Source organism: Salmo salar, chromosome ssa16, assembly GCF_905237065.1.
Source record: "Salmo salar chromosome ssa16, Ssal_v3.1, whole genome shotgun sequence".
NCBI classification, from domain to species: Eukaryota; Metazoa; Chordata; class Actinopteri; order Salmoniformes; family Salmonidae; genus Salmo; species Salmo salar.
Genome location: NC_059457.1, coordinates 76,939,883 through 76,953,209, shown reverse-complemented (window position 1 = coordinate 76,953,209; position 13,327 = coordinate 76,939,883). Strand labels below are relative to the sequence as shown.

General features: G+C 41.7%; 1 protein-coding gene across 2 annotated transcripts in view; it reads left to right on the top strand.

Annotated features, from left to right (window-relative positions):
• The first annotated feature begins 880 nt into the window (after positions 1-880).
• Positions 881-13,327, top strand: part of LOC106574735 (lysine-specific demethylase 6A) — a 53,557-nt gene continuing 41,110 nt past the window's right edge. For both annotated transcript variants that reach the window (XM_045697931.1, XM_045697930.1), the window contains exons 1-2: positions 881-1,366; positions 1,505-1,568. In XM_045697931.1, coding sequence (XP_045553887.1) covers positions 1,191-1,366; positions 1,505-1,568 — 240 coding nt within the window. In that variant the 5' untranslated portion in view covers positions 881-1,190. The remainder of the gene's footprint in view (positions 1,367-1,504; positions 1,569-13,327) is intronic.

Genomic DNA, 13,327 nt, shown 5'->3' with positions numbered 1-13,327 from the left:
TTTATCCCTTGAACATTTAAATTGATTTGAATGTAATTCAAATCTACATCAAATACTGTAACTTATATATAATCAATTGATATCAAAATAAATAGTAAGATTTTATAAAGTAATATGTTCAAAGGGTTTTATGATACATCAAAAAAACTATTTGGATAATTAGATTTGAGGATTTTACATTGGATTGATATGTCTTGTCTAACAAATGAGTCTGGGTATTTTGAACATGTCTACAGCTGGGGGGAAAAAACACCAACAAGAATGATTGCTATTCATTTCATTTTCAAGACATGTACAAAAGTGAGAATGTAATTCATAACACAGTATATATACTGTACATAAATACAGTAGAACTAGCTAGTACATTTTAAAAAATGCAAACAGATCAAATTGGTATCAACCACAAAAACGTATAGGAATGTGGGGCCTATGGCAAGGAGGATGATTATTATGATGTGAACATTGCAGGGTGAGAAATATTTGACAAGTAGTTACACAGTCCTAATCAGAATTCTTACCTCGACACATCTTTGCAACGTTTTATTTAGACATGCTTACCCATCAACAGCAAATAATACTGGTATCAAGTATTTGCACAAATTTCTCAGTTGTCACTCTTAAATGTATTTAGTAATATGACAGTTTGCATGTAGCTATTTAACATTGTTATTTATGCACTTTGCAAAACAAATCAATCAATTTGAATACCTATACAATATAACCATTATTGCTTTTGAGAAAATAATGAACATGTATAATTGATTTCTGTGGTTTGTAAAAAGATAAATGATGATGGGTAAAAAAAACTTCATGTCATATGTTGATATTCAGACATATCTATTGGCTGAAGAGGTAGGAGAGGCGTGACTACGGCGGCGCGTGGGTTCGCTTGCTTGTGTGACACAATTATAACAACTTTAAGCTGGTAGCTGTGGGGAATTTTATGGTCAAATAATACTCTTTTCAAACTGCAAGAATTGAACTTCATGCATTACATTTGATTAGTTGCATAAACGGTGCCTAAAAATGTGACGCGAATACTTTTTGGAGGGGTACTTGTTTTCCTGAAAGGATTTACCATTTTGAATTGCGTTTTGATCGTGGAGAAAAGTTTATTCTATCTTAATACGTTTTTAGTTTTCCTTCTTTGATTTGGTGGAGTATTTCGTTCGCCCTCTCGTCGCGATTCCATGCAATCGTGCGGAGTCTCGCTCGCTGTTGCTGCCTGCGCTGCTGCTCGGAGTCTCGGCTCGGCATCTGGTGGTGATGAGGAAAAGAAAATGGCGGCGGGAAAAGCCAGTGAAACCGAGGAGGACTTTCCGACGCTGACAGCCCAAGAGAGGGACAGCTTGGTCGGAATTGACAGGTCGGAGTCAAAGCCCTGCACACACCTCTGGTGTTTTCTTAATATTCTGTACACGCGTTTGCCGTTTTTATACGTTAAATCCATTTGCACGGGAGTGCAAGTGATACTGAACCGCCTGTGTTGTCTTCTTGCTTGCAGCTCACTGTTTGGATTTCAGAGGCTTCATGAAGATGGCGCCAGAACGAAGGCCTTACTGTTGAAGGTAGCTCGCTAAGTTGCAAACACACAGGACCAGCCGGTCCTTGAACCACAACACTTGAACCTTCTACATTCTTGCCCACATAGTAATACGTGTAACTATGTTAAACTAACTAACAAAGCCAGTCCACTCTCAGGTGAGAGCACGGACTCTGGTTAACCATACACCCATCACACGATGTGCGCAGAGCGACCCTGCGGCTACGCAGCGTTCCTACCCTACTTCTCTCCCTCGCTAGTTAATCCAATAGTGAAAATTAACGGCTTTTCCATTACATAAACACATTTTAGTAACCCAACTGGCTATTTTCGTTATTAGGGTGGCCTTGCATTTATCTAACTCGTCAACTTAGCTATTTGTTAGTCACAAAGGCTTGGCATATCAAATGTTTCTGCCAAGCTGGATTGTATTGGGTGCAGTAGAAATGGCTAACAAGCCTGGTGGCTGAAGAAGCTAGTTAAGTAACGTTAGCCAGCTGGCTGTGTAATATAACATCTCAAGTACATACTTGCGGGCTAGTTATTTATATTGATAAGACGAACCACCACATGCTAACCTTTTAATTTAGCCTGCCAGCAAATGTCTAGCTAGTCCCCTGCTAGTTTGATAACGTTAACTAGCTTGTGGAACGTGCGTTGTTGGATTCTGGAGTTGGCCAGCTCATTCTGAATGTTGTCTAGCTAGAGATTCAGTGGTCAGGGACATATATAATATGGCTTTTTACAGATAACATCATTACTGTCATATAAGCGTTAGGTAACGTTTTGTAGCCAGCTAGCCATATCTACCGAGTATGATAAAGTGACCTTACTTGGTCAGAGAACTAGCTAACGTTTAGGAAGGCTACGTTGTTTTAATGGCGTTATAACGTTATATCATGGAGTAGACTTCCCATGGTGCCAGGAAAGTGTGTTTGCTTGCTGCACTGTGTATCTGGCTCGTGCAAAATGTATGCATGAATTTGAGCCGTTCTCGTGCCCCGGAGTTGGTGTTGATTGTGAAGGACTCGAGACGGGCTTTCGCTATGTTCCAATGGCTGCTAACTAACGTTAGCTAAACGTGTTAGCTGTTTGGATAGCTAGCTAGTAATGGCTGCTTGGGCCAGTCCAAGATGGCGGGACAGGGAGTAGTGACACCGAAATCTAGCTGTGGTGAGCTCAATTAAAACATCTATCGAACGAAATTACATGCAATTCGTTAGCAGGTTTTGATTGACCCCTTTAGCCGTGTGGCTTATGTTGGTTTGTTGACAGTTTTCATTGACCCTCTGTGGATGGGTCCCTTCGTAGTTAGGTTTTGCATCCCAGCATCAACCTGTAGCTAGCACATTGGACAGTGAACAAAGGGCAAAGTTGCACACACATTTATACATTTTCGTGTTCACAGTTGGTGTTTACAATTGGAAGCTTCTATCCCCATACTATGTTGCCACCAAAAATAAGTGATTGGCTTCCCAGGGTGCTTAGAAAGTAGGCTTGCCGGCAACGTAAACAAAAAAGCATAATCTATTGCAAATTCAAATCACTGGAGAGATGATGGCAAACTGGCCACACCACTATGCCAGTTCAAACCCTCACCAATTCAGCCATTCTCCCTGCATTATTTCCCCTCATATTTTTTTCAGCAGCTGTGGCAAGGTTGGCTTTGTAGTGGGAGCGTGGCTAATGGAGCTGTCACTGACTGAAATTTTAGTGTCCCGCATGGCCGCAGAGACATTGTTGATATTTTAAAGTTAATTTCCTGCAATTCTACATATTTTGCCATGTGGCTGAGAGAAAAGCAGTTTTAAAGCTAATTTCCTGCAATTCTACACATTTTGCCATGGCTTATCCTGTGTTCTTAGCTATTTGAGTGACTCAAATGTAACAAAATCAATGGGGACCCCATGCATGACATTTTTAGAATTTGATTCTCCTGACTGTCTAGTTTTTATTTTGGTGATCGTTAGTTATCAAAGGTGATCTTACTTAAAAATAATAATAAATATATATTTCTTACGTACTTTATCTGGGTTTAGTCTTCATTTTACACTGAGAACGTTTAACACCCCAATAAATAATTATATTTATTTAATAAAAAGGAATACAGGGGAAAGACTGCACTGTCTTGGCATTTAGCTGGGACTTTATACCCATGCATTCTGTCCACATTTATTATCTCCAAAGTGATGCAGGGGTCCAATGAAGGAATGACCCCGTTGTCTCTTCATATCCGAGATACAGTTCATTTTAAAATGTCATGTCGTTTTTTTTGGCTTGTTTAGATCTCACTTTAAAGGTTGCCTAGGTTCATATTGTATAGGTTACAGGTACTCCTTATATCCCTACTCTGAGAAGTGGGTGGGCAGATGCTAGTGGGATGTCACATACTTAAACCAGCCCCTTGCACTTTGGGGAATGCAGCCCTTGGCCAAACTGCCCCATGTAACATTACTAGCTACCCTACACCCTGGTATTCACCCCAGCCATCACATGACACACTCCTAGGGATGTGGTCAATTTAAATATTGACATTAATGTATATTTTCCATGCACTAAATGAATGACCCATATGCGTTTCTGCTGCATTGCACCTGGTTTTGCAATTGTCTTGCTACTCTCTAAAATGTGTATGTTGATGTAGCCCACCTCCATCAGCTGTTTTATATGGCACATTGACCACCAGGGATAAGTTTGGACATTATGATGATAAAACCCGTAGCCTATGTGAACCTACTGACTCAACATTTGTTAAACAGTGTCACTTTATTTTTTTAAACCGTGACCTTTTCCCTCAATTGGTTTGAGTTCCATTTTTCTATCACTTGTCTCCTGATTTGTTTGTTTATTTTTTGCTGTGAGGTATTCTACCGCTCATTATCTTCTTCTATAGCTTTATTAGTTTTGAGTGTCTGCCCTGTCTGGAACGGTGCACAGTTGCTCTGTTGCACAGCTATCTATGCCCAGATAACGCAGAGTTCAACTCCACTGACAGAACTGGGTCACTGTATCGCCGCCACTGGATTAAGTGGCAACAACATAGAAATAGAATGAGTAGAACTACAACAGGTCTTACAGTGAAATGCTTACTTATAAGCCCTTAACCAACAATGCAGTTTTAAGAAAAATAAGTGATAAGTTAAAAATAATTTAAGAGCAGCAGTAAAATAACAGTAGTGAGGCTATATACAGGAGCTACCGGTACAGAGTCAATGTACTGGGGCACAGGTTAGTCAAGGTAATATGTACATGTGGGCAGGGGTAAAGTGACTATGCATAGATAATAAACAGAGAGTAGCAGCTGTGTAAAAGAGGGGTGGACAATGCAAATAGTCTGGGTAGCCATTTATTTGATTAGCTGTTCAGGAGTCTTATGGCTTGGCGGTAGAAGCTGTTAAGAAGCCTTTTGGCCCTAGACTTGGCGCTCCGGTACCGCTTGCCGTGTGGTAGCAGAGAGAACAGTCTACTACTAGGGTGGCTGGAGTCTTTGACAATTTTTAGGGCCTTCCCCTGACACTGCCTCGTATAGAGGTCCTGGATGGCAGAAAGCTTGGCCCCAGTGACGTACTTGGCCGTACGCACTTCCCTCTGTAGTGTCTTGCGGTCGGAGGCCGAGCAGTTGCCATACTTGCGGTCGGAGGCCGAGCAGTTGCCATCCCAGGCAGTGATGCAACCAGTCAGAATGCTCTCTATGGTGCTGCTAATTAGTCCCTAATCTATGGATTTCACATGGCAGGGGTGCAGCCATGGGTGGCTTGGGAGGGCATAGGCCCAACCACTTGGGAGCCTGGCTCACCCACTCGGGAGCCAGGCCCAGCCAACGAGAATGGGCTTTTCCCCACAAGGATTTTATTACAGACAGAAATGCCCCTCAACTTCATCAGCTGTCTTTGTGGCTGGTCCCAGAGGATCCCTCAGGTGAAGAAGCCGGATATGGAGGTCCTGGGGTGGCATGCTTACACGTGGTCTGCAGTTGTGAGGCCGGTTGGATGTACTGCCAAATTCTCTAAAATGATGTCGGAAGCAGTTTATGGTAGAGAAATTAACATTCAACTATCTGGCAACAGCTCTGGTGGACATTCCTGTAGTCAGCACACATCTGTGGCGTTGTGGCAAAACTGCACATCTTAGTAGCCTTTTATTGTCACCAGCACAAGGTGCACCTGTGTAATGATCATGCTGTTTATTTAATCAGCTTCTTGATATGCCACACCTGTCAGGTGGATGGATTTTCTTGGCAAAGGAGAAATTCTCACTAACAGGGATGTAAACAAATTTCTGTGCAACATTTGAGAGAAATAAGCTTTTTGTGCGAATGGAACATTTCTGTGTTCTTTTATTTCACCTCATGAAACATGGGACCACATGTTTGGGATGTGCACAACTGTACCATTGAATGAGTGTTGCATTTTAACTTCAATGCATGAGGATGACATTAAAAGGAAGAAGCATAATAGTGGGTACTTTGAGTTTTTTACTGTCCCCATCCAAGTACACAAAATCAATTTCATGCCACCCTCATCCTGACCCTTTTTTGGGAATAAACTGATTTTAGATCAATGAATGAACATCCCCTTCCACATTCACACACACTTACAAATGGGTATACAATCAATTTGTATTTTTTATTTGCAGCAGCGGTGACTTTGTTTGATATGAAGTGGAGCGTTAATATGTTATGGAATCAATTGCAGTTTGTTTATTGTATAAAATCACATTTACAACTTGTTTACTTAGTCCCATATCATTGTATTTGTGTTTTACTTTCATGAGACGTGTTGCTCGTTAGGAAATAACAGATGCATTGTGGGAGCTCACTACCAAGCACCAATGTTCGTTCCTGCAGCATTGTGTACCAGTGCCACATTAGGCATCATCGCTTTACTGGAGTAAACTGCAAACTTTATCTAGTTTGTCATATAAACTTGAATGCTTGTTAGGCCTACTGTGTGGTGTGCGCGCGTTCTCATAAAGCCTGAGCCGCAGATCAATTTAATTAGATTGATCTCGTCATCTGTGATGATAGTTGAATTCTGGGTTTGGCCTCCCTCAGCTGTGCTGTCTGTCATTTCTCCTGGCCCCTCCCCCTTTCCACCATAAACAAACCTCCAGTAAGTCTGAATGGCGACATAAGAAGGCATTGACAAACACATCCCCAACCACTCAATCACCCTGAGACTATTCAGCTGTTTAAAGAGAAAGTACCACGGCCCAACACTAACTTTTTGGTCCATCAGCCACTGTGGCAGGTAGATAAATAAAATTTAAAAAATCTATATATCTCTACCAGCCATTCATGTCTTTTTACAACAACAAAAACAGATGAGCATGCTTTGTAATGTTTAAAAAAAATAAAAAATAAAATGTATTACTAGTAAGAAGTGATGTGGTACATTGCTCAATTTTATATATTTTTTGTAACCTGTCTTTTAACTAAAATATCACAGATGAGGCAAACATGTTCAGCTGTCCGTTTTAAGGTCGGGAGGTTGCCGTAGCAACAAGGGCACTTGAGCCACTCGAGTTGCCAGTGTCTGTGTGACTGAGTGGTCTAAGACACTGCATCTCGACGCAAGAGGCGTCACTGCAGTACCAGGTTCGAATCCAGGCTGCATCACATCCAGCCGTGATTGGGAGTCCCATAGGGCGGTGCACAATTGGCCCAGCGTCGTCCGGGTTTGGCTGAGGTAGGCCGTCATTGTAAATAAGAATTTGTTCTTAAACTGACTTGCATAGTTAAATAAAAAAATTCAACAGAGAATCAAATTCAAATGCTAAAAAAACTCCCGAGTGGCGCAGCAGTCTAAGGCATTGCATCTCAGTGAGGGACGCACCAACTACAGACCCAGGTTCGATCCCAAGCTGTCACAACTGGTCGTGACCAGGAGTCCCATGGGGTGGCGCACAATTGGCCCAGCGTCGTCCGGGTTAGTGGAGGGTTTGGCTGAGGGGGGCTTTACAAGTGGCCCGTCATTGTAAATAAGAATTTGTAATTTTTTTGGGCCGGAGGGGCTTTACTTGGCTCATCACGTTCTAGTGACTCCTTGTGGCGGGCCGTGTGCCTGCAGGTTCACTTCGGTTGTCAGTTGAACAGTGTTTCCTCAGACACTGGTGCAGCTGGCTTCCGGGTTAAGCGGGTGGGTGTTAAGAAGCGCGGTTTGGCGGGTAATGTTTCGGAGGATGCATGACTCGACCTTCACCTCTACCGAGCCTGTTTAGGAAATTGCAGCGACGAGATTGCAATTGGATATCATGAAATTGTGGAGAAAAGGGGGGTAAAATACAAAAACATATACAGTACCAGTCTAAGGTTTGGACACAACTACTCATTAAAGGGTTTTATTTATTTTTTACTATTTTCTACATTGTAGAATAATAGTGAAGACATGAAACATATGAAATAACACACATGGAATCATGTAGTAACCAATAGTGTTAAACAAATCGAAATATATTTGAGATTCTTCAAAGTAGCCACCCTTTACCTTGACAGCTTTACTCACTTTTGACATTCTCTCAACCTGCTTCACCTGGAATGCTTTTCCAACAGTCTTGAAGGAGTTCCCACATATGCTGAGCTCTTGTTGGCTGCTTTTCTTTCACTCTGCAGTCCGACTCATCCCAAACCATCTCAATTGGGTTGAGGTCGGGTGATTGTGGAGGCCAGATCATCTCTTTCTTGGTCAAATAGCCCTTACACAGCCTGGAGGTGTGTTGGGTCATTGTCCTGTTGAAAAACAAATGTTAGTACCACTAAGCCCAAACCAGATGGGATGGTGTTTTGCTGCAGAATGCTGTGGTAGCAATGCTGGTTTAGTGTGCCTTGAATTCTAAATAAATCACTAAGTGTCAACAGCAACGCACCACCACCTCCATGCTTCACGGTGGGAACCACACATGCCGAGATCATCCATTCACCTACTCTGCATCTCAGAAGACACGGCGGTTGGAACCAAAAATCTCCAATTTGGACTCATTAGACCAACATACAGATTTCCACTGGTCTAATGTCAATTGCTCGTGTTTCTTAGCACAAGCAAGTCTCTTCTTATTGTTGTCCTTTAGTGGTATCTTTGCAGAAATTTGACTGAAGGCCTGATTCTCCTCTGAACAGTTATGTTAAGATATGTGTGTTATTTGAACTTTGATGCATTTATTTGGGCTGCAATTTCTGAGGCTGGTAACTAATGAACTTATCCTCTGCAGCAGAGGTAACTCTGGGTCTTCCTTTCCTGTGGCGGTCCTCATGAGAGCCAGTTTAATCATAGAGCTTGATGGTTTTTGCGACTGCATTATTTGAAGAAACTTTCAGTTCTTATTTTTCCGTGCTGACTGACCTTCATGTCTTTAAAGTAATTATGGACTGTCGTTTCTCTTTGCTTATTTGAGCTGTTCTTGCCATAATATGGACTTGGTCTTTTACCAAATAGGGCTATCTTCTGTATACCATCCCTACCTTGTCACAACACAACTGATTGGCTCTTTATGCATTAACTTCTCTAGGGCCGGCGGGACGAAATCGTCCCACCTACGTAACAGCCAGTGGAATCCTGTGGCGCGTTATTCAAATACCTTAGAAATGCTATTACTTCAATTTCTCAAACATATCACTATTTTACACCATTTTAAAGACAAGACTCTCGTTAATCTAACCACACTGTCCGATTTCAAAAAGGCTTTACAACGAAAGCAAAACATTAGATTATGTCAGCAGAGTACCCAGCCAGAAATAATCAGACATCCATTTTTCAAGCTAGCATATGTCACAAAAACCCAGAAGACAGCTAAATGCAGCACTAACCTTTGATCTTCATCAGATGACACACCTAGGACATTATGTTATACAATACATGCATGTTTTGTTCAATGAAGTTCATATTTATATCAAAAACCAGCTTTTTACATTAGCATGTGACTAGCATTCCCACCGAACACTGCCGGTGAATTTACTAAATTACTCACGATAAACGTTCACAAAAAACATAATTATTTTAAGAATTATAGATACAGAACTCCTCTGCACTCGATATGTCCGATTTTTTAAATAGCTTTTCGGTGAAAGCACATTTTGCAATATTCTCAGTAGATAGCCCGGCATCACAGGGCTAGCTATTTAGACACCCAGCAAGTTTAGCATTCACCAAAGTCAGATTTACTATAAGAAAAATGTTATTACCTTTGCTGTTCTTCGTCAGAATGCACTCCCAGGACTTCTACTTCAATAACAAATGTTGGTTTGGTCCCAAATAATCCATAGTTATATCCAAATAGCGGCGTTTTGTTCGTGCGTTCAAGACACTATCCGAAAGGGTAAATAAGGGTTACGAGCATGGCGCATTTCGTGACAAAAAAATTCTAAATATTCCATTACCGTACTTCGAAGCATGTCAACCGCTGTTTAAAATCAATTTTTATGCAATTTTTCTCGTAAAAAAGCGATAATATTCCGACCGGGAATCTGCATTTAGGTAAACAGACGAAAGAAAATAAAGCATGGGGTCGACTCGGGCACGCGCCTAAGCCCATAGGACTCTGATCGGCCACTTGCCAAAAGCGATAATGTGTTACAGCCAGAGGCTGCCTCGATATCGTTCAGCTTTTTCCCGGGCTCTGAGAGCCTATGGGAGCCGTAGGAATAGTCACGTTAGAACAAAGATCCTCAGTCTTCAATAAAAAGAGCCCAGATGAACAACAACTTGTCAGACAGGCCACTTCCCATATAGAATCCTCTCAGGTTTTTACCTGCCATATGAGTTCTGTTATACTCACAGACACCATTCAAACAGTTTTAGAAACTTTAGGGTGTTTTCTATCCAAAGCCAATAATTATATGCATATTCTAGTTACTGGGCAGGAGTAGTAACCAGATTAACCTGTTAGGGCTAGGGGGCAGTATTTGCACGGCCGGATAAAAAACGTACCCGATTTAATCTGGTTACTACTCCTGCCCAGTAACTAGAATATGCATCTAATTATTGGCTTTGGATAGAAAACACTCCAAAGTTTCTAAAACTGTTTGAATGGTGTCTGTGAGTATAACAGAACTCAAATGGCAGGTCAAAACCTGAGAAGATTCTGTACAGGAAGTACCCTGTCTGACCATTTCTTGGCCTTCTTTGTCATCTCTATCCAAAACAAAGGATCTCTGCTGTTACGTGACACTTCCTACGGCTCCAATGGGCTCTCAGAAGGTGGCAAAAAGCTGAATCGTGGCTTTGCAGGCTCTGGCTGGAAAAAAGTAGCGCGTTTGGGTAGTGGCTGGTTACAGTACTGTGAGACTCAGTTTACCTAAACGCAGATTCCCGGTCGGAATATTATCGCTTTTTTACGAGAAAAATGGCATAAAAATGGATTTTAAACAGCGGTTGACATGCTTCGAAGTACGGTAATGGAATATTTAGGATTTTTTTTGTCACGAATTGCGCCATGCTCGTGACCCTTATTTACACTTCGGATAGTGTCTTGGAACGCACGAACAAAACGGCGCTATTTGGATATAACGATGGATTATTTTGGACCAAACCAACATTTGTTATTGAAGTAGCAGTCCTGGGAGTGCATTCTGACGAAGACAACAAAGGTAATCAAACTTTTGTAATAGTAAATCGGAGTTTGGTCAGGGCTAAACTTGGTCGGTGTCTAAATGGCTAGCCGTGATGGCTGGGCTATCTACTGAGAATATTGCAAAATGTGCTTTCACCGAAAAGCTATTTTAAAATCGGACACCTCGATTGCACAAAGGAGTTCTGTATCTATAATTCTTAAAAGAATTGTTATGTTTTTTGTGAACGTTTATCGTGAGTAATTTAGTAAATTCACCGGAGGTTTGCGGGGGGTATGCTAGTTCTGAACGTCACATGCTAATGTAAAAAGCTGGTTTTTGATATAAATATGAACTTGATTGAACAAAACATGCATGTATTGTATAACATAATGTCCTAGGTGTGTCATCTGATGAAGATCATCAAAGGTTAGTGCTGCATATGCTAGCTTGAAAAATGGGTGTCTGATTATTTCTGGCTGGGTACTCTGCTGACATAATCTAATGTTTTGCTTTCGTTGTAAAGCCTTTTTGAAATCGGACAGTGTGGTTAGATTAACGAGAGTCTTGTCTTTAAATAGCTGTAAAATAGTCATATGTTTGAGAAATTGAAGTAATAGCATTTCTAAGGAATCCTGTGGCGCGATTTTCAAATACAACTGGCTGTTACGTAGGTGGGACGATTTGGTGCCACCTAGCCCAGAGAGGTTAAATCGGGTACGTTTTTTTATCCGGCCGTGTCAATACTGCCCCCTACCCCCAACAGGTTAAGAAGGTAAGAAATTCCACAAATGAACTTTTAACAAGGCACACCTGTTAATTAAAATGCTTTCAAGGTGACTACCTCATGAAGCTGGTTGAGAGAATACCGAGTGTGCAAAGCTGTCATCAAGGCAAAGGGTGGCTACTTTGAAGAATCTGAAATAAAAAATATATTTTAAATTAACACTTTTTTTTGGTTACTACATGATTCCATATGTGTTATTTCATAGATTTGATGTCTTCACAATTATTCTACAATGTAGAAAATAGTAAAAATAAAGGACCCCAGGTACTGTATGTGAACACCCCTTCAAATGAGTGGATTTGGTTATTTCAGCCACACCCGTTGCTGACGGGTATAAAATCGAGCACACAGCCATGCGATCTCCATAGAGAAACACGGGCAGTAGAATATCCTTACTGAAAAGCTCAGTGACTTTCAACGTGGCACCTTCATAGGATGCCACCTTTCCAACAAGTCAGTTCGTCAAATTTCTGCCCTACTAGAGCTGCCCCGGTCAACTGTAAGTGCTGTTATTCTGAAGTAGAAACGTCTAGGAGCAACAGCCGCGAAGTGGTAGGCCAAACCGTCAGAAATCGTCTGTCCTCGGCAGCAACGTTCACTACCGAGTTCCAAACTGCCTCTGGATTCAACGTCAACACAAATGTCTGTTGGGAGCTTAAGGAAATGGGTTTCCATGGCTGAGCAGCTGTACACAAGCCTAAGCTCACCGTGCACAATGCCAAGCATCGGCTGGAGTGGTGTAAAACTCGCCACCATTGAACACTGCAGCAGTGGAGATGCGTTCTCTGGAGTGATGAATCACGCTTCACCATCTGGCAGTCCGATTGACGAATCTGGGTTTGGCAGATGCCAGGAGGACGCTTCTTGCCTGATTGCATAGTGCCAACTGTGAAGTTTGGTGGAGAAGAATAGTCTGAGGTTGTTTTTCATTGTTCAGGCTATATATGCACACACTGAACAAAAAATAAAATATAAACGCAACATGTAAAGTGAACTGAAATACACACAAAAAGCTTTTCTCTCATTTTGTGGACAAATTTGTTTCCATCACTGTTAGTGAGCATTTCTCCTTTTGTCAATATAATCTATCCACCTGACAGGTGTGGCATATCAAGAAGCTGATTTAAACTGCGTGATCAGGTGCAACCTGTGCTGGGGACAATAAAAGGCCACTCAAAATTTGCAGTTTTGTCAACAGATATCTGTAATTGGCATGCTGACTGCAGGAATGTCCACCAGAGCTGTTGCCAGAGAATTTAATGTTCATCTCTCTAACATAAGCTGCCTCCAACGTTGTTTTAGAGAATTTGGCAATATGTCCAACCAACCGCAGACCACGTGTAACCACGCCAGCCCAGGACTTCCTCATCCGGCTCCTCTTGACCTGCGAAATGCTCCTCTGTGTGCTCATCGTCCTCACCAGGGTCTTGTTCTGACTGCAGTTCGGACTCGTAAC